The sequence below is a fragment of the Poecilia formosa genome, unplaced genomic scaffold (genome assembly GCF_000485575.1).
Source record: "Poecilia formosa unplaced genomic scaffold, Poecilia_formosa-5.1.2 Scaffold28, whole genome shotgun sequence".
In the NCBI taxonomy this organism is placed as follows: domain Eukaryota; kingdom Metazoa; phylum Chordata; class Actinopteri; order Cyprinodontiformes; family Poeciliidae; genus Poecilia; species Poecilia formosa.
The window spans coordinates 1,491,103-1,509,103 of record NW_006799967.1 but is presented as its reverse complement, the minus strand read 5'-3'; the positions used below and the strand labels follow the sequence as shown (position 1 = coordinate 1,509,103).

At 37.4% G+C, this 18,001-nt stretch overlaps 2 protein-coding genes across 3 annotated transcripts; both read left to right on the top strand.

Moving 5' to 3' along the window:
- The first annotated feature begins 1,882 nt into the window (after positions 1 to 1,882).
- Positions 1,883 to 11,836, top strand: LOC103135878 (MOB kinase activator 1B). Its single transcript, XM_007548847.2, has 6 exons — positions 1,883 to 2,167; positions 3,881 to 4,047; positions 6,413 to 6,506; positions 6,898 to 7,031; positions 9,149 to 9,312; positions 9,404 to 11,836. Exons 1-6 carry the CDS (start codon positions 2,154 to 2,156, stop codon positions 9,479 to 9,481), a joined length of 651 nt encoding a protein of 216 aa, XP_007548909.1. The 5' UTR covers positions 1,883 to 2,153; the 3' UTR covers positions 9,482 to 11,836.
- A 241-nt stretch (positions 11,837 to 12,077) lies between these two features.
- dck (deoxycytidine kinase) lies at positions 12,078 to 17,765 on the top strand. 2 transcript variants are annotated; one of them, XM_007548845.2, is made up of 7 exons: positions 12,078 to 12,301; positions 12,592 to 12,707; positions 14,145 to 14,338; positions 14,547 to 14,694; positions 14,804 to 14,919; positions 16,260 to 16,359; positions 16,941 to 17,765. In XM_007548845.2, exons 1-7 carry the CDS (start codon positions 12,211 to 12,213, stop codon positions 16,965 to 16,967), a joined length of 792 nt encoding a protein of 263 aa, XP_007548907.1. In that variant the 5' UTR covers positions 12,078 to 12,210; the 3' UTR covers positions 16,968 to 17,765. The 2 variants fall into 2 exon arrangements, with proteins under 2 accessions (XP_007548907.1, XP_016525376.1); XM_016669890.1 differs by lacking the exons at positions 12,078 to 12,301; positions 12,592 to 12,707 and adding an exon at positions 13,842 to 14,047.
- Positions 17,766 to 18,001: the final 236 nt, after the last annotated feature.

Genomic DNA, 18,001 nt, shown 5'->3' with positions numbered 1-18,001 from the left:
TAATAATAATAATAATAATGTTATTACAATGTTTAGAATTAATATTAGAAGATGATGAAGCAGAAAAATGGCTGTAGCACTGAGTGCAGCAGGAATGATTTGGAAGATGCAAATTCAGAGGGAGGACAGAGTGAAATTTAAATTGTTTGGTAACACTATATTTGAAGGGGTGTGCATAAGACTGACATGACACTGTCATAAAGATGACTTAACATCTGTCATGAACATAAAGGAGTCTTTATGAATGTTTATGTCAGTTATCATGAAGTGTCATTCGGTAAATAATGACACTTTTAATGCAAAGTTGCTCTAAAAGTTGCATTGAAAGTCCATTAAAAATGGCAACTTTGCATTAAATTATCATACTTTACAAAATCATGCAAATGTTTATGTTTATGTTTATGACAGTGTCATGTCAGTCTTATGCACACCCCTTCAAATAAAGTGTTACCAAATGTTTTTATTTATGCATGTTGCTCTGTGTTTCTGTATTTGAAAAATCAGGGTGCACTAAAAGGAACAAGAGAAATGGATGTCATCTTTATTAATCCACAGAAATAAAAGCATAATATTTGGTTAGTAACCAAGCTTGCACTAAATTAGATATAAATTAGACTTATTTCAGTATTTATGTACATACTTTATAGTCACACAGCGGTCTAATATCTCTTTATTTATTTTATTTTATTTTATTTTATTTTATTTTATTTTAATTTCTTAAAAATAAGAAAAGAAAGAAAGGGAGTGATACAGATGCAGTTAGTTTTTCAGCCCAGTTGGACCCAGACATGTTGCCAGGTGCTTTGAATGTCCTCCAAAGTAAACTGTTTTCTGGACAGTGGGGTGACTGGTTTCAGTTTATTTTGAGACATTTTTATGTCCCTCACCAGTCTCAAACATTGGTACACTGTTAAAAAAAAGGGTGTTTTATGTTTTGGTTCATTTTGGCTGTTCTTATACAAACCCTTTCTTCTGACTTCAATACATGTGAAAAACCTAATATTTGGCTGGTGTTATTTCAATTTAATTCTTTGGATATAACTCATAAGCAAGACTGATCAAATTGGTGATAATGTAAACCCAGAAGCAGGCGCGAGATGTGCAAAATTGTTTCCAATTAAAAACGTTTTGACGATAATGGACATTATTGTCACATTCTGGGTTTGATTGACCCATCATCTGATCAGGACTCTGCTTAAACAGGGATGCAGGAGATCTGAAGGTGATTATCAGCAGTAACTCTGTAGTTGAGCTCTCTAAATGCTGTGTAGTGTCTCAAAAATCCTTGGTGAAGCCCTAGAATCCCTCTGATGAGTCACAGAAGATTCTTCCTCCTCTGTGGACATGTTGTGTACATCTTCTCCTTGTCCTCTGCTCGTGTGCTTGTCTGCCCTTGACACGCTCTCTCGGGCCTCATCTGTGTGATTGAATCTTCCTCTGAGGAAAATATTAACCAGGAGTCAATGAGAGTCAATTACAAAGCCAATTGGCTTAGTGTCTTTATTATGCTAGAGCAAAGAAGAGGTTCATCAAAGTTTTAAGGTCTCTTAAAGTTGTGACCCCCAAAAACATTTCTATTTTGTTTCTTGTTCTTATCTGTCTGGGTGTAGAGTTGGTTTTTCCACTTCTTTCTGCAAACTACTTGATTTTTTTTTTCTCTTTAGGTTGACGAGGACTGCAGGAAAAAGGTGGAGATTGGAACGTGATAAATAATTGAAAATTGTACGGTTAAACAAAAAAAAAAAGGGGGGGGGGGGGGGTAAATATTGTTTTAAAAAAATCCCACTGTGTTAAAAAAACAAAAAGGCATACTTCATTAAACTAAAACGAGTGCCTTAATTTTTTAATCCACTAGATGGCAGCACACATCAGAAATCCCTTTTGGTCCATCTGCTGAAGAAGTCAGGTACCTTCGCTCTGCGTTTAGAGCAGCAGTCATATATCAGAGTCTAGCAAACAAAGCTGCTTTCTGTTTTGCTAGCGTAGAGCGTTTTTGGCAGTACGATTATTTATTTGAGAAATTCATCGGTTCCGACAGAAAAAGCCAGAAAAGACGAGAAGAAGAGTGACATTAAAGAGTTTAGCCCCTTTTCGGTGTCCATCCTCTCAGCCTGATTTAAAGAAGATATTTTTTTCCTGATCTCCGGGGAACCATGAGCTTCCTTTTGTGAGTAATAAATACTTGGTGAAATCCTTTTTTTGCCTTCATAATTTGGGTTTAAGTTGTAGAGAACAGTAGCTGATATTTCACTGCTGGGAAGCCAGCTAGCGATAAAATAAACAAAGGATTAGTCTACTTCCTGGACTTGCCTTTTCATCATTAGTGTTATTTGCGTGTGTGGTTCTTGTTTTCTGTTTAAAAATCCTCACACATTCCAGTTTAGTTGGATCAACGTATAAACAATTACTATGTTTTCCAAGAAGACTTATAGTTAAATGTAATTTGAATTATTTTTGAAATCTATTCGTCGTGTGGCCTGGATATTTGCTGGTGCACACTGCTAACAAGTGCTAACATTAGCTTCAGTTAAACAAAACACAGTTCGGTTTCATTTGGCCCCTAAAGCTGTACGCTTGAGAAAGGAATGTGTTTTTGTGTCGTCTGTAAACTACAAACTGTTTAATAACCGAGTATAAAATTGAAATGAGAAGAAAAACAACCGGCGAAAAAAAATACTGGTTTGGATGGCAGGACCTAACCTGTATGTGGGTGAAACCATTAAGTCGAAATGGTAAACTAAATAACAAAATTAAATTTTTACATATAAAACTGATTCGTAATAACTCACTCCCTCTGCAGTTAAAACCTGGTTTCGTTTTGCTTTGTCTTGTTTATTAACATTTCTAACCAAAGTTCTGCTGAAATGAAATTTTAATTGAAATAGATTTGTTGCATTTAAAACCTATACAGGTGGGAAGCAACTACGACCAGAGTTACATATCAGCATTTTAATTACAAATAATATTTACATTTTTCAGAAGCATTCTCTGTTTCAGCGAAAATTAAACTTTTACTCTATTGGAGTTATTAGTTTGTGCGACATTGAAGAGTTTTCCAAAAAAAGTTGTTGATATAAAACGCACTGAATCCCCAAACTAGAGATCTCAGCTTTGTTTAAAATGAGGTTTTCTTTCATATAAATCTTTGCCATTAATAAACATTCGCTTTGTTTGCACCGGCTTTAGTTGTGTTTTCACTTTGAGAGGGTGTGTGCAGTATGAAGATGTTGGCTCATTCAGTGTTGGGACATGTTGACAGTCAATTTCTGTCTATTGCGTTTCATAAATTCAGATTTCATTTGGCCTGCACTTTTGCATGTGTTGCCTCACACTTTAATAAAAGCAGTAAAACATCTGTTAAAAAAATGTTAATTGGCCTGAATGCTCTGTTTTACACAGGGGAGCTGGGATTAAAATGAGTTTACAGTGAAAACACCAAAAAAAAAACAATCAAATTTGGTATGTTTTTGTCTTCATAAATGGCAGCACATGTTGCTTTAGGTGCTTATTTTATTCATCTACGTTAATTCTCACGATGGTTTCTTCTTTTTTTTCATTCATAAAATCAGATGCGAGAGACGCAGATTTGCTTTAGCTGGCGGTTTAGTTAGCCGCCGAGCTGTTTCGGTGCGTTTCTGCTTTGATGCCTGAAAAATTCTTGTTTAATGGAGCAGTGCGAGATCCTGAATGCAGCCTCATTAAACACAGAGAGATGTACTGTTCTGTCCCGCTGTTCTTGCATCTGTGGCTCCTTTGTCAGTAATAATTGAAAAAAAAAAAACCCTGACTTGATTTTTTATTTGTTTATTTATTTATTTATTTAAGCAAACTTCCCTTTTGTGGACTCACAATCCTTCCGTTTGTCTCCGTCTTTCCACAGTGGAAACCGTTCGTCCAAAACATTCAAGCCCAAAAAGAATATCCCAGAGGGTTCTCATCAGTATGAGCTGTTGAAACATGCCGAGGCGACGCTGGGGAGTGGAAACCTGCGCATGGCGGTCATGTTGCCCGAGGGGGAAGACTTAAATGAGTGGGTCGCCGTCAACAGTGAGTCCTGCCTTTTGCCTTTTTTTATTTATTTTTTTTCAGTCAAATTCTTTATCTCAGCACCTCCTTTTCTTTCTTTTGTCTTTAAAAATAACTTCTCGTTCCTCAAATGTCAGTTTGTCCAGGTCGTGTATCAGGTGAGGGTGAACTTTCATGGTGCGAGCTCCTGGCTTCGCCTCTAAAGACCGCTCGCTTTCATGCCAGGAAGACCGCTGCGAATGCTAAATAGATTTTATTGAGCCGTTCGTTAAGAGCCCTGCTAAGCAACGGCGAATGGCTCTGCTTAAAGATAAATTCCTCCCACGATCCAGTTCTTGTAAAGTTTAATTTGTTCAGCAGGGCCGACATGCAGCCAAATGGTTACGAACTAAGAATTTTGCACCAGGTTCGCAGCACAGCTTTCCACACAGTGCAGGTTTTCATTACAGTGGAAGATTTTTTTGTTTTTGTTTTTCTTTTTTTTTTTTTTTTTCTGTCTGTTGCACAAGCTGCTTTGACTTTCACAATAAAGGGAAGTCGGGAGAGAAAAACAGCTGTAAGAAGTCACTTCTCTCGCCATCAGGGCTCACTGACTTTTCACATGATTGCTGCTCATAGGAAGCTGCAGCAACACAGTGTGACATGGCTTAAAAATAAAATCTGTTTTTTTTTTTTTCCCCCATGCCAGATCTGATTTTAATAATTGTTTTTCTCATTTTCTTGAAAAAAAAAAAAAGCTAATGACAGAAAATAGGTTCTAAAAGTTGCTTTTATTTCAGTCATAAAATAAAAGTAGCATGACAAAGTATTAGGGCCAGGCTGTGAGAGTTTTTGTTTGTTTACAAGAGTTTTGTCGTAATGCTAGCAGAATAAAGATGCAGTTTTACCAGAACTGTCTTAAAATTATGAGGAAAACAAATGTTTTAATGAGGAAAAAAACCTTTAACTCATTTTTTTAATCTTTGGTGTTGTGGTTCTCATAAAATTACTACTTCATTCTCTGAATATCCTGGTAATAAGACTTTATTCTCTATCTTATTTAGACTTTATTATCATATGACTTCATTCTCATATTACTACATCTGTATTGTTTTAACATCATGACTTAGTGTTAGAATGACTTGGTCAGAGAATTGATCTGATTTCAAAGTCCAAATAAACAGGAGTTGTGAAAAAACTGCTTGTCAAACAAGATGTTGGCCTTGCATCAGTCATTCTTAACATGCTGGAAACAAAAAGAAGTTGCACAGGAATGTGTTTTTTTATTTTTTTTATTTTTTTATTTGTTTCGTGTCCGACCTGCTCAGCTGTACAAAGAGCTGCCCATGTGAAAATCCACACCTAATTCACACACAAAAGTCCCATAATATCTCTGGAGACGTGTCACTTTATCTACGTGTCAACGTGTCGTAACAAAATGGACAGTTGAGTCCGAAGCTTTGATTTATTGTTTTCCTGACTGCAGCTTCCTAGTTTTGGGATAAAGTGATTAAAACATTCCTCTTGGGAAATGCGAGTCCAAAAACGAGCCTCGATTTAGCGGCAGCACTGCTTCCTGTAAGGAAGTGATGGAAAGCCATCACTTGGGTCAGTGTAACTTTAAATATGCTGTAAAAGCTGGTTGTCATGGTGACCTGACAAGCAGCACTTTTGGCAAAGCAGGAAAGAACTTGATGGCAACTTTCAAATGAGACTTTTTAGCATTTATTGCTACCATGTAGTGATTGTTTGCATTGGAGAAAAGTGACTGTGAGCATTGTTGCTAATGCTAATGCTAGCAGCAGCAGATCCAGTATGGTGGCTCATTTAAAGGGACGGTCCAGTGGGAGCTCATTTGGGAAAAAGATTCTGAGTATGGAAAAGTATTTATTCCCCATCCTGTTGTTCATCCTGTTCTTTTCTTCCATCCTTTGTTCTATTCTTTCCCCCTTGTGCTATGTCTTCAGTCCTTCCCTCCTCCCTTTCTTTGTTTCTTTTTCATGGCTTTATTAATCTTGTCCTCCTTCCTGTCTTGTGTCAAACTTGACGCCTTGTTTTATTCCTTACCTTTACCTATCCTTTCTTCCTCCTCGTGTCCTTTATTCTTTTATTGTCTATCCTCCTTTCTTTCATGTTGTTTTTAATCCTTTCTTCTGCATTTACTTGCAGTTTCTGGTTTCTCCATGTTCCGTATTTGGAACTTGCCCTCTGTAGAAAAATATCATCATGCCGATGGAAACCTGAAATAAGAACTTGTTTTTTTACGTCAAAACCTTTAAAATAACTTTATTCTGGAAATGCAACGTGGGCTTTCTGCCTGGCAAATGAAATGCGGGGAGACATCTGTTAATCCCGGCATCAACAAAATAATAATAATTTGCTCTTTTTGATTATTTTTTTTCCTCAGCGGTGGATTTCTTCAACCAGATCAACATGCTGTACGGCACCATCACAGACTTCTGCACAGAAGAAAGCTGTCCAGTCATGTCTGCTGGTCCTAAGTAAGAGCACTTTAGCAACCACTTGTTTTTTTTTATTAAAGTCTGGCAAATTTCTTCACAACAGTTATAATTAGAGTATTGCATTGTTTTTCATATATCAGCTGAACAACAAACGGAACATAAGCAGAAGTTTCTGAAACATCCGATGCATTCAATCACTTTATTAACCTCTTATAGTAGAGATGTGTTTTTGCCTCGGCAGTGGACGCTCACCAGACATTTTGCATGTCAGTGACTATTTTAGATTAGCCTCTTCAAGGTCTACTGAGAATGACATCTGGTGACTAGACTGGATAATCTTATCTGGCCTTCCAGGTGTTATATTTATAGTTTATTCACACACACACACACAAAATAAAGCCAAAGCAAAACTTGTATCTATTCTCTGCAGGTACGAGTACCATTGGGCCGACGGAACCAACATCAAGAAACCCATTAAATGCTCAGCCCCCAAGTATATCGATTACCTCATGACGTGGGTGCAGGACCAGCTGGATGATGAAACGCTTTTCCCTTCAAAGATCGGTGAGGTTTCTTTCCAGCTGCTTTTTCCCCGTCTTCTAAGTGTACAAGCTGCTTTTGATTATTATTTTTTTTTAGCAGCTATACAAGTACACTAAAGCTACAGTTAGTAAAAATGGAAATCGTGGCTCTATAGAGCACAGACATGGCCCCGTCTTCTTGCTTTAATATTTACAGTCCACAGTGCACTGATCTTTTTTACACGTATAATTAGCGGCAGCCTGCCTCTTTAGCAGAGGTAGATTTCATGCTTGTACAGGATTCATGTTCTGTAATTTGTGGTTGAATCACACAGTCATGTCTCAGCCTCTATGCCAGCTGAGGCCTGCGTTGTTAAGCGTCGAGCGTTATTTTTGTAGATACCATCCGGCATAAATGGATGTCAGCTGGCCTCAGAAGTGTGCGTCTCAGGAGAAGAGCTCAATGTGCCTTCCCTGAGGCAGCAGATCTGCATTCTTTCTCTATAATCTTTAGATTTCCATGTTGAGAGCCAAGCAGCACAGTGCAGCAGATAATTGAATAATTCAGCAAAATCTCTCGCATTTGGATACAAGAACCTAATTTGCAATAGCTGTTCACAAAAGATTGCTTTTTTTATTGGAGAAAAAAAAAAGTTAGCCACTGAAAAATTCAAGATGGCCATCAAGGAAAATTGATTTTTGCACTAAATTTGCCAATATTTATTACAGAAAAATACCTAGTGTCAAAAAATTATTTGCTAAGCAGGAAACAATTTGCCAAAGCTAACACTAAACACATTACTGAAATTAGCTGAAGCTAATACCAAACACATAAAAAAAAATTAGCTAAAGCAAAACCGCTAATCACAAATAGCTGAAGCTGACGCTAAACCGCTTATCACTAAAAAAATGAGTGGAAGCTAAACTGTAAAACACATTTAAAAGTTGTGGAAAGTCGGGCTTAACCGTTAAACACATAAAAAAGTAGTTGAAATTGATGCTAAGCTGCTTAATATAAAACAAATTGTAGAATTTGTAGCTTCCACATTTAAAATTTGCAGAAGCTAATGCTAAACTGCTAAAAACATAATAAAATTAGCGGAAGCTAATACTAAACATAAAGACGACTGTCTCCCTGTCTGTGTCACTCGTCTTCATCTCCTTCCAGTTGATGTCTGGTGTAAAACTCACAAACAGCAAAGGTAGTTCAGTTCTGTTGACTGATTTCAGCTAAATATTATAACTACAAATTGTATGACTAGCATGATCAAAGTTGAAAACGTACGATGTGACAAAGTTCATCCAAGTCATGAAAATGACGAAAACGACAACTATTTTTCAATATGACCGTCACCCTGAAACTCAACCGGAAATATGAAAAACATACAACCCGACGGTGAGCATGATCATTTTCATGCTCCTATTCACACTTGAATGATTTTTACAATAAAACGCTGCTCTAAAGTTGTTGTTTCTTTTTAAAGCTGTCATATCAGAGCCTTTTGAAGTTTTAATGTGTACGATTCTTCACAAATAAATACTACGCTCCCTTTTTCCCTTTTCTTTTTTTGATAAATAATTGATCTGAAGAGACTCTGTTTTCCTGTAGCAGGTCTCCTCAGCACACTGCTGAGCTTTACAGCGGGGAGTAGCGGAGGTCTGTTTGAACGTGAAGAAATGTTCCATCCTGGAGACGAATGCTTAACATGTCGGTGCTGTGAGGGGCTTGTGTGTTGCTGTCATGATTGTTCTCGCCTTCCTCCAATCGTGCTGTGGCCTGCCAACAGGCACTTTTGCAATCCGGGTGAACGTGCTGTCCAGATCTTGTTCGTTCTTGTTTTTCATCTGCGTGGAAGGAAAGCGGGATAAACGTGCAGCATGACGCATTAAGTTAACATTTCCCAAACTGCAAATTGTCTCTATGGCGACTAGTTTTTGTGCTGACCTGAAGGGGAAAAAGTCTAGGCAGTTCATGTCCAGGATGTGTGTGATCTGCAGAGATTTTTACCTACCCTCTTCCTGACTCTTAACCCTCTACAAGTCTTGGATGGATTAAAGTTTCAAAGCATTATATTTAGTCAATTAATAGCTTTCCTGCTATTTATTCACCTAATTGTTCTATCTTCTTCTTCTTCTTCTTCTTTTTTTTCTTTTTTCAAGGCGTTCCCTTTAAGCGCAACTTCATGTCTGTGGCGAAGACCATCCTGAAGCGGCTGTTCAGGGTTTACGCCCACATCTACCACCAGCACTTTGACTCCGTCATGCAGCTGCAGGAGGAGGCCCACCTCAACACTTCTTTCAAACACTTCATCTTTTTTGTTCAGGTGAAAATTCTAAAATATTTTAAGAATAACATCAATATCAGCTCACAAGTATTAAAAACCTCCCCCTTTCTTTTTCTTTCTCTCCTCTCAGGAGTTCAACCTCATTGACAGAAAAGAGCTGGCCCCACTACAGGAGCTGATTGAGAAACTCACCACTAAGGATAGATAAACAGCGATGCAGACGTGTATTTTATTGTTCTAGTTTTTTGCACAGACGCCCACCCCCTCCTCTGGCTGTATGTATGCAGTATGTACTACATGGATTTCCATTTGGGGAAATGTTTTTAATATTGCCAGGAAGACGGCTGGGTTTTTGATAGGTTTAAGGCACCAGGACTAATTTTTTTTTTTTTTTTATTATTATTATTATCAGGGATTTCAGACTTGATTAACAGAGAGAGAGAGAAAAAAAACATTTAGGTGTATGGAAGAGAATCCCTTGTATCCACACATGATGATGATGATGATAATTTAGGATTATAAAGACATATTGTATGTTCACAAATTTTCATTTCTCTGATCATCCAATGCACTCACAAGTGAGAATAGCGGTGAAATTTGAAGCCAGCTTTAAGTCTTGGTCAGTAGGTTTCCCTCTTTTGCTTCGTTCTCCATTCAAAGGTCAGAGTTCAGTCGACTGCTGTAGTTGCCATCAGTACAGAAGAACCCTAAGTGCCTAGCATGGCTCGTCGTCGCCCTATATCAGCAAGGAGAACTGTCCGAAGATTAAGGCCATATTCGATCGACATATTTCAAGTTTTCAACCTACCTCCCTTTAGACCTAAACAACCCTGAACTTTCCTATTTGTTACTTTATTTTTTACCTTTTATTGGATGGATTTTTTTTTTCTGTAAACTCCCAAATTTGCTCCTTTTTTTTCTTTTTTTGCAAGTCTCCTTGTGCTCTGAGAAGGTGATGATTAATGAATGTGTCAAAGGTTATAAAAGTGATGTTAGAGTTCTTTTTTTTTTTTTTTTCATATTTTAGAGCAGGGACTAATATTAATAATAATAATAATAAGCTCCTAGGTTTGTCCCTGTGTGCTAGTTTCCTCCTTTAAACCCTAAAACCTTTTCGAGTAGAAACATTTAGCGAGGGATCGGAAACCTTCCAACTGTACATACATACCTGCAGATAGATACAGATGCATATTTAACCAACACTGTTTGAGAACTTATAAGCATTTTTGAGTCAGATAACGCTACATACCTTGGTATCTGGATAGCCATGAAGCACTTTGAACAAGTTTTCAAACCACTCTTGCCTGAATGTTTTTCCTCTGCATATGTTGGACGTTGTGAGAAGATGTGTCATGTGACTGATTGTGTGCGCAAGCGTATACACACACACGCCCCCTGTAATAATTTCATGTTTTTTTAGAGCTAGAAATGCGAGACCATGATGGATAACTTTCCAAACTTTTCCCCACCTTTTAACTCAACAAAATTGTACAATTTAAAAGCTAAGCTAATGAAATCGTGTTTCGGGACGAAATAAAAAAAAAAAAGCAGAAAATTTCCACACCCTTGAACGAACCTGAACCGTATCATACTTTTTCATAACGAGATCCCTCTGTTAATCTATAAACTACAACTTTAAATTTAAATGCTGAAATTTAAATTTAGATTTAATTATTTTTTTTAAAGTTGTGCAAGTAGCTACTACATTACATTAAAGGTGGAAAACGTTGGAAATGATTTCTTCATCATGCTCCAAGTCTTAAAATCCTGAAATTTGAACAGCTGAGTTTTGAGAGCTACTGTATCTTTTTCCTCATATTTTTCCAAATGAATGTTAAATGGATCAGTTTCCTCCGAGGTTAGCTGTAAGGCACAACTAATGATTTATTCTACTTATGTGATTTTTGTTTTTTTTCTTTCTTTCTTTTTGCTACTGTGCTTTAAAAAGTTGAAGCATGCTCCCCTTTCGTAATGTAAAAGTTGAGTTGCTATGCAATGACTGAAACACTAAACGGATCACCAGTTGGCTCTTTCGTACGCTAAATCTTAATAATTGTAATAGTTCTTGAATTTGGCTGGGACAGAAATGAAAAAGCTTGTTCACTTTAGCTCAAAAACAGTGAATTTGTCGAAACTCACAGAATTTGTCGAAAGTAAAATTGATGTGTAAATACTGAGGACTGACTGATTCTTTTTTTTTTTTGAAGTGAGCATGGAGTAGTGGCTTTCTCTTAATTGAATATATTGAGTCTTTTTAGAGGCTGCTTCGTCTCCTTTATTCAGTTATTGAAAACTCCTGTTTTGCATATTTAATGTTTGTTTCACTTTCTTATCTAATTATTATTATTATGAATGTTACTGATCAGCAGATACTCTGAAGTGTAATAGAATACATGTCGTCCTCATGAGATGCCCACAACGAAGCCTCCAGCCTACAGTTGATCCTCTTTGCTTTATTGATTGATGAGATGTTTGTAAATAATGGCTTGATATGGATTTTCAGTGCTACTGAATTGGTTTATTCTGTTTACAAGGCAAATAAAGGTGGTCTTGACTCGCTGAATCATCTGGTTTTACTGTGTACCTTGAGAATTTGTGTTTGCAGCCTTTCAAAAGTTTAAATTTCCCCACATTTTGCGCGTCAGCATGTAAAATATATTTAAGAAGCAATAACTATTTATGCACATTTTTTTTTTTGGTTTTGTTTGTTTCTTAATGAGACTTTGATGATTTTTCTCATTAAAACACTTAAGTTTACACAAATACGTAAACAGAGGCGGAAGTGGGTGGTCCGTGGGGAGAATGGTTCCGGGGCGGACTACTTCCGGACTTATTCCGCCAAATTTAAACAAGAGACTTCTCACCAGTTGCAGCTGTTCACCCTGTTCTCCTTAATCAATTAAGCCGCTTTTGGAGTCGATTATCAAATCTTTGAAGATGCCTGCTATACCGAAGAGACCTTGCCCCGACCCAATGAATGACTCTATGGAGAAGAGAATAACGCGCATTTCAATCGAAGGAAACATTGGTGAGTTAACCTTGTCTGAGAGAAATATGATTTTTATTAAAGTTTTAAAGATTTTTAAACGTGTATTGAGTCATATTTTAGTTACATAGCACGGCCTTGAATTGTGTACATTGTTGCATTGTTTTTCGCACGGGCATTTACTTTGCCGCCAATTTCAGTCACATATGTCCGCCTTTTTCTCTTTATCTTACTTGAAAGTTAATGGCAATATTTTTTACTTCTACTGTTACGCTTGTAGTTCTTATTGCACTGTATGGCTGAAGTCGAGCTGGTGTATCTTTTGTGTGCAGCGGCTGGGAAGTCTACTTTTGTGCGCCTTTTGGAGCAGGAGAGCACAGATTGGGAGGTAGTACCGGAACCGATCGCTAGATGGTGCAATGTCCAAACAACAAGTAGCGACTTTGAGGTATTTCCAACACTGCGGCTTAATGAGCTGAAAAGAGACCACAATTAAAAAACAAAAACACAGAAAGCCAGTTTAATACGGACCTATGAGACTTATATCTATAATTCGGTGGTCAAGGCTCCTTCAGAAGGCAGCAGACCGCCATTTATCCATGTCTAGATAACTGGGAGAGCCTTCATCCGTATTTAGAGTGCAGCTGCCATCTGTCCACATATCTGCTCTGGTTACAGTTAACATGACACACCCAGGGGAACAGGTGCTTTCACGACAGTTAAGCATGTCATCGTCACAGACATGAACACCTGTAGCTTAAACCTTGTTTTGTTTAACATGCACACACATTAGTCTGCCAGGCATAAACATGATATTAGAGATGTTGCAAGTGATTAATTTCTGTATTTGTAAGGAGAAGGCAACTGAACTGTGTGGTTGAAAAGAAGAAGCTGGTTAGAATCAGCTTAGTTTTTGGAGTTGGTTTAAAAAGAAAAACAGTTGTGTAGTTTATCTTTTGTGTACATTATGCACTCTGACATTGATGTCACTGAGCCAACAATCCCATGTTTCAGACCACTGCATAAGGTCCTGCTGCCACATCTACAATAAACAGCCGCTTGCATAATAAGACGCCCTCTACTGGCAGGTTGAAACAAATCTATGTTTTCATGTCCAACTAAAGAGTTTCTTTTTACAGTTTTTTTTTTTTCTCACTTAGAAGTAATTTGGGTAAAAGAACGACTAAGAGATGTTCTTTATTGCAGCTTATGTTTTCTTCAACTGTTAGAGTAAAAATAATAGAGATGCAGGATTTGTTCTGGTTCTTTGTCTTAATTTAAGCTCACAAAGCCTTGAGTGTAAATCACAGGTGTTCAAAGTCGGTCCTCAAGGGCCAGCATCCTGCACGTTTTAGTTCTCTCCCTGGTTTAACATACCTGGATCAAATGATGGCTCATTAGAGACCACAGGAGAACATTGACAAGCTGAAAAGATTGTTACTACCACCAGGGAGAGAACTAAAACGGCCCTCGAGGACCGACTTTGGGCACCCCTGATGTAGATTTTCCACTGTCTGTTTTAAACTTTTCATTTTAAATGTGTTTGTATCAAATCCTTTATCATAGAAAAGTGTTTTTTTTCCCTTTCAAATTACGAAATGGTAACAGTAACTATGACGACTCTTTAAACTCAGGGGATTGAGATTAGATTGTCTAAATGTAGAGGCAATAACCTGAACCGGAAGAGCGGATATTGATATTGAAACATTCTTTCATTTTTGCTCCCTTCCTCAGTAGCCATAGTTATGTCAGGGTACATTTAATATTTAACAGTGATAAATGTTTATGGTAAGTACTTTCTTCACAAAGCTTGAGGTGGATTTGCTGCGTTTTGAGCCGATGGAGGGGAAAGCCTCTCACACGGTCTTGACCTCGTTTTCGTTAGGAGCTGACCACGTCTCAGAGGAGCGGCGGCAACGTGTTGAAGATGATGTACGAGAAGCCCGAGAGGTGGGCTTACACCTTCCAGAGCTACGCCTGCATCAGCCGAGTGCGAGCCCAGATCAAATCTGCAAACGGGAAGCTCCGAGAGGCTGAGAATCCTGTGTTGTTCTACGAGAGATCCATCTACAGTGACAGGTATCAGGGCGCACACATCTCAAGAAAGAAAAAAACAACAACAAAAAAACAGAGTTTTCTTGTAATCAATCTCGTCATTGCTAAGTCTGCAACATTTGCTTCTGCTTTAGCTCTTAACAGTTAACTTTACTTTATGGTATGGTTTTAACTGAGAGGCATGTTTTACGTCTCAGTAATGTAGGTATTCCTGTCTCACCTTTTGCCTCAGGTACATCTTTGCAGGCAACCTATATGAAAGTGAATGCATGAATGAGACTGAATGGTCCATCTACCAGGACTTGCATGGCTGGCTTCACAACCAGTTTGGCAAGCACATTGAGCTAGATGGTATCATCTACCTCAGAGCTTCACCAGAGGTACTCTTCCACTCACCGATTGCTCTTCTTTATGTCAAAATAGATATTTTTGTAATGGAGAACACCGGGTCTACACAAATAAGTTCATTTTCTCCTGTTTGCATCACAGAAATGCTTGGAGCGATTACACATGAGGGGAAGAGAGGAGGAACAGGAAATCCCTCTGGAATACCTGGAGAAGCTCCACTACAAGCATGAGAGCTGGCTGCAGAATAAGACCATGAAGTGAGTCACATGCACATGCATGCACCTGAACTGGTCATTAATGGGAAAACGGATGCTAACATCACATCCTAATTGTTGGCATACTATTTAAAGGTTGAGCTAGAATTTAAAGTTTTTAACAACTCCATAGCCATGTTTCTGACATGGAACAAAATGGAAAAGGCTACTAGAAAAATGTTCACTCTGTAAAGAGATGTCAAGTCAAGAGGGCAACACAACAGTCCGAATGGAGGGAATTTGTTTTTTTATTTTGTGCACGCACAGATATGAAAATTTGGGCCAATATGAATACTGCTGCTATGGCCGATAACCAATATTTACTCGTATTGTTTTTCCCAATATAAAAGCGATTATGTTGCTTCTGTTAAACACCCCATAACTGCCCCACAAACCCTCTGAAACAAAAAACTGTACAAAGATGGAAATATAAACTTTTAATATTAACCTGGATTTACTTATCAGACTGATTTTAAAAAAATGATTAAAATTGACCGATGGTGATGCTAATGTATTTTCCTTCCATCGTTTCTTATTCTCCTTAGTTTTGGGTAAGTGGGAGAAAAAAAAAGAAGAAAAGGCTAATTTCCATTTTCTGAAGTAAAAATCTAAGATGGTTTAACAAAAAGTTATTCAAATAATGTAGTCAGTAGCTATATACACATTACAGATGGGAGCACTTATAATTTAATAGTAAACTGGTGATCTATGAAATGGCATTGTGTTTTTTTTCCTGTATATTCTACTTCAATGAAAAGAACTGTAAAATGTGGATGTTTTTAATTGACCAACAAAAACTACAGACAATGATGGACTTTTTTTAATAAGCATGTTTAAATGCATATTAGAATGTTTACATTTTCACTGCAGAGTCATTGCTTTGTTTAAACAGTTAAACTCTGACAAGTCATTGATCTAACAATACTGCACTTAGAGTAGATATAATGCTCAAAGATAAGACTAATGGACACAGTTCTTAGAGTTTGGAAAGGTATGAATTTCCTTCCTCTGTCTTATGAGTCTAATTTATTGTTTTTCTGAAGAGGAGAAACAATGCGTTCCTTGATTTGCCACATCACACCTTGATTTTTTTATTTTATTTATGTAATTATATTTGTGGATGCAGGTGTACGTTGTTTTAGGAAAGTTTAAATTTGGTTGTTCTTAAGCTGAGTTTGATTTAAACAGCTTAAAAACATATCTTGGACTCAAATGTTATTTAAAAACTCAAAAACTGAATACATTCGGACATGGAAAAGCATGAGTTTCTACTATTTAAAATGGCTTTGAATGCAGGGATGTAACTTGTTAAACATCACTAACTACATGGCGTGTGCCCACAGCATGGAGTTTGAGTATCTCAGTGACGTTCCCGTTCTGACCTTGGACGTGAACGACGATTTTAAGCAAAACAATTCAAAGAGTGCCGACATGATTGAGAAGGTGAGTGAAGGTTCTTAAGCAATGCAGGAAGTCTTCATACAAAAGGGAACAAAATATAGAAAAATAAAATCACGAGACTGTCAGAAGGGGAACTGGTGGAGCCAATACCATTAAAGGGCTGAGGTGTAAAAAAGCAGGAAGTCAGTCTGTGCCAGGAAAATTCTGACTAGTGCACCTCCAGATGCATTCTGGTAATTCTGCACTTTTGAGGACAATAGTAGTAGTTACTACTTTTATAAAAACATTAGTTCCCTTTTGTAGCACAGACTTTTAACAAGCTGTTGAAGGCAGAATGCTATTGTGCAACCTGCTCTGCAGTGTCTGTGAGCTCTGATGTTGAGAAGGAAACTCTCAACTGGGTTTCACACAGCTAATAAAGATGCTTATTGGGCAGTTTTCTGTTGATTGTAAACAAGAACGCATTGCGGTTTAACCTCAAATCAAAAACTGCTTATTGAGCCGAAAGCTGGATGCCGGTGCTTTCCATCAACAGTATCAGAAATGAACGTTGACTCTGTATTTTTTTGATGACCCTTGATGTCCTTTATGATTTTTTTCTTTTCTTTTCTTTTTTTTTTTAGGTGAAGGAGTTCTTGAGCACATTGTGACGGGAAAAAGGGAATAACATCCTGGAATAACAATGAATTACCCCAAAAACCATCACTTCTCTCATTCATTTGTTGTTTTCAATATCTGAAAATGTGCACTTTTTTAATATAATTTTGCTGTTTTTTGTTGTTGTTTTTTTTACTTGTGTAGTTATAAATGGAAATGAGTGCACATCTTTCCAACATTTAGTAAAGGATAATGCTTGAAATACTAAAGTGTGTGTATGTGTGCTTATCTGCACAGGTTGCTTTAATATTCAGCATCTGTGTTCATTTCACAAATAAAATAAAAAAAATTGTTTTTATAATTTTTAAAGAATACTCATAAAGTCAAAGCTATTTTTAAAAATAGCTTTGAAGGGATGATCATGCAGCTCGGACAAAAAAGTAACTGAAATGGACTCATAACTTCAGCATCATCACTCTACCTCTTTTATTTGCATCTCTGTGCGCCCTCAGACTCTGTCAGCCTGGGCAGAAAGCCACAGTAAATGTAAAAAATTTGATTGCATAAATACAAATGTGATTATATTTGAACTTACCGAGATGCACTTGTAGTTCCTCCAGAAGGTGTCACCAGTCCCCATTATAACCTGTAGGCTATTTTGGACATCTGTCTGCCTTTACTTGGTACTGCCAGTAGGACTGAACAAAACCACCTGAATTAATAGCTTTGTTTCTTTAATTGAGTGGGCTATTTTTATTTTTATGTTTTTACTTGAGGTGAAACCAAAGTTTTTAATTGATGAAATTGTATTGAATTTAAAACGTGTTTTAAATAAACAGTTTACATATCTAAAAGTGATGTCTCACTCCCTTATTCGTCTAAATTTATTGTGCCGAAGGATTTTTATTATTTTTAAAGTGCTTTCAGATTCTAGGGCAAGTTAATTTGGTAAACAATAGAGGAGCAGTTTGTCAAGTGGAGGCATCTGGAGCGCCACCCATGAGTAACTTTTTGTGACCTCCGCCCCCCCCTCCAAACGCTGGCGTCACGCAGGAGGAGGGATGGGACGTTAAATATGGAAAACAGA

What these genes read in the sequence shown, in the direction of transcription:
- LOC103135878 (XM_007548847.2), top strand. An exon ending in GCTTTTCCCTTCAAAGATCG is followed by an intron (nt 7,032 to 9,148) that starts GTGAGGTTTCTT and finishes TCTTTTTTCAAG; the next exon opens with GCGTTCCCTTTAAGCGCAAC. An exon ending in ACTTCATCTTTTTTGTTCAG is followed by an intron (nt 9,313 to 9,403) that starts GTGAAAATTCTA and finishes CTCTCCTCTCAG; the next exon opens with GAGTTCAACCTCATTGACAG.
- dck (XM_007548845.2), top strand. Translation starts at nt 12,211, where the DNA reads ATGCCTGCTATACCGAAGAGACCTTGCCCCGACCCAATGAATGACTCT. An exon ending in ACCTCAGAGCTTCACCAGAG is followed by an intron (nt 14,695 to 14,803) that starts GTACTCTTCCAC and finishes TTTGCATCACAG; the next exon opens with AAATGCTTGGAGCGATTACA. An exon ending in GTGCCGACATGATTGAGAAG is followed by an intron (nt 16,360 to 16,940) that starts GTGAGTGAAGGT and finishes TTTTTTTTTTAG; the next exon opens with GTGAAGGAGTTCTTGAGCAC.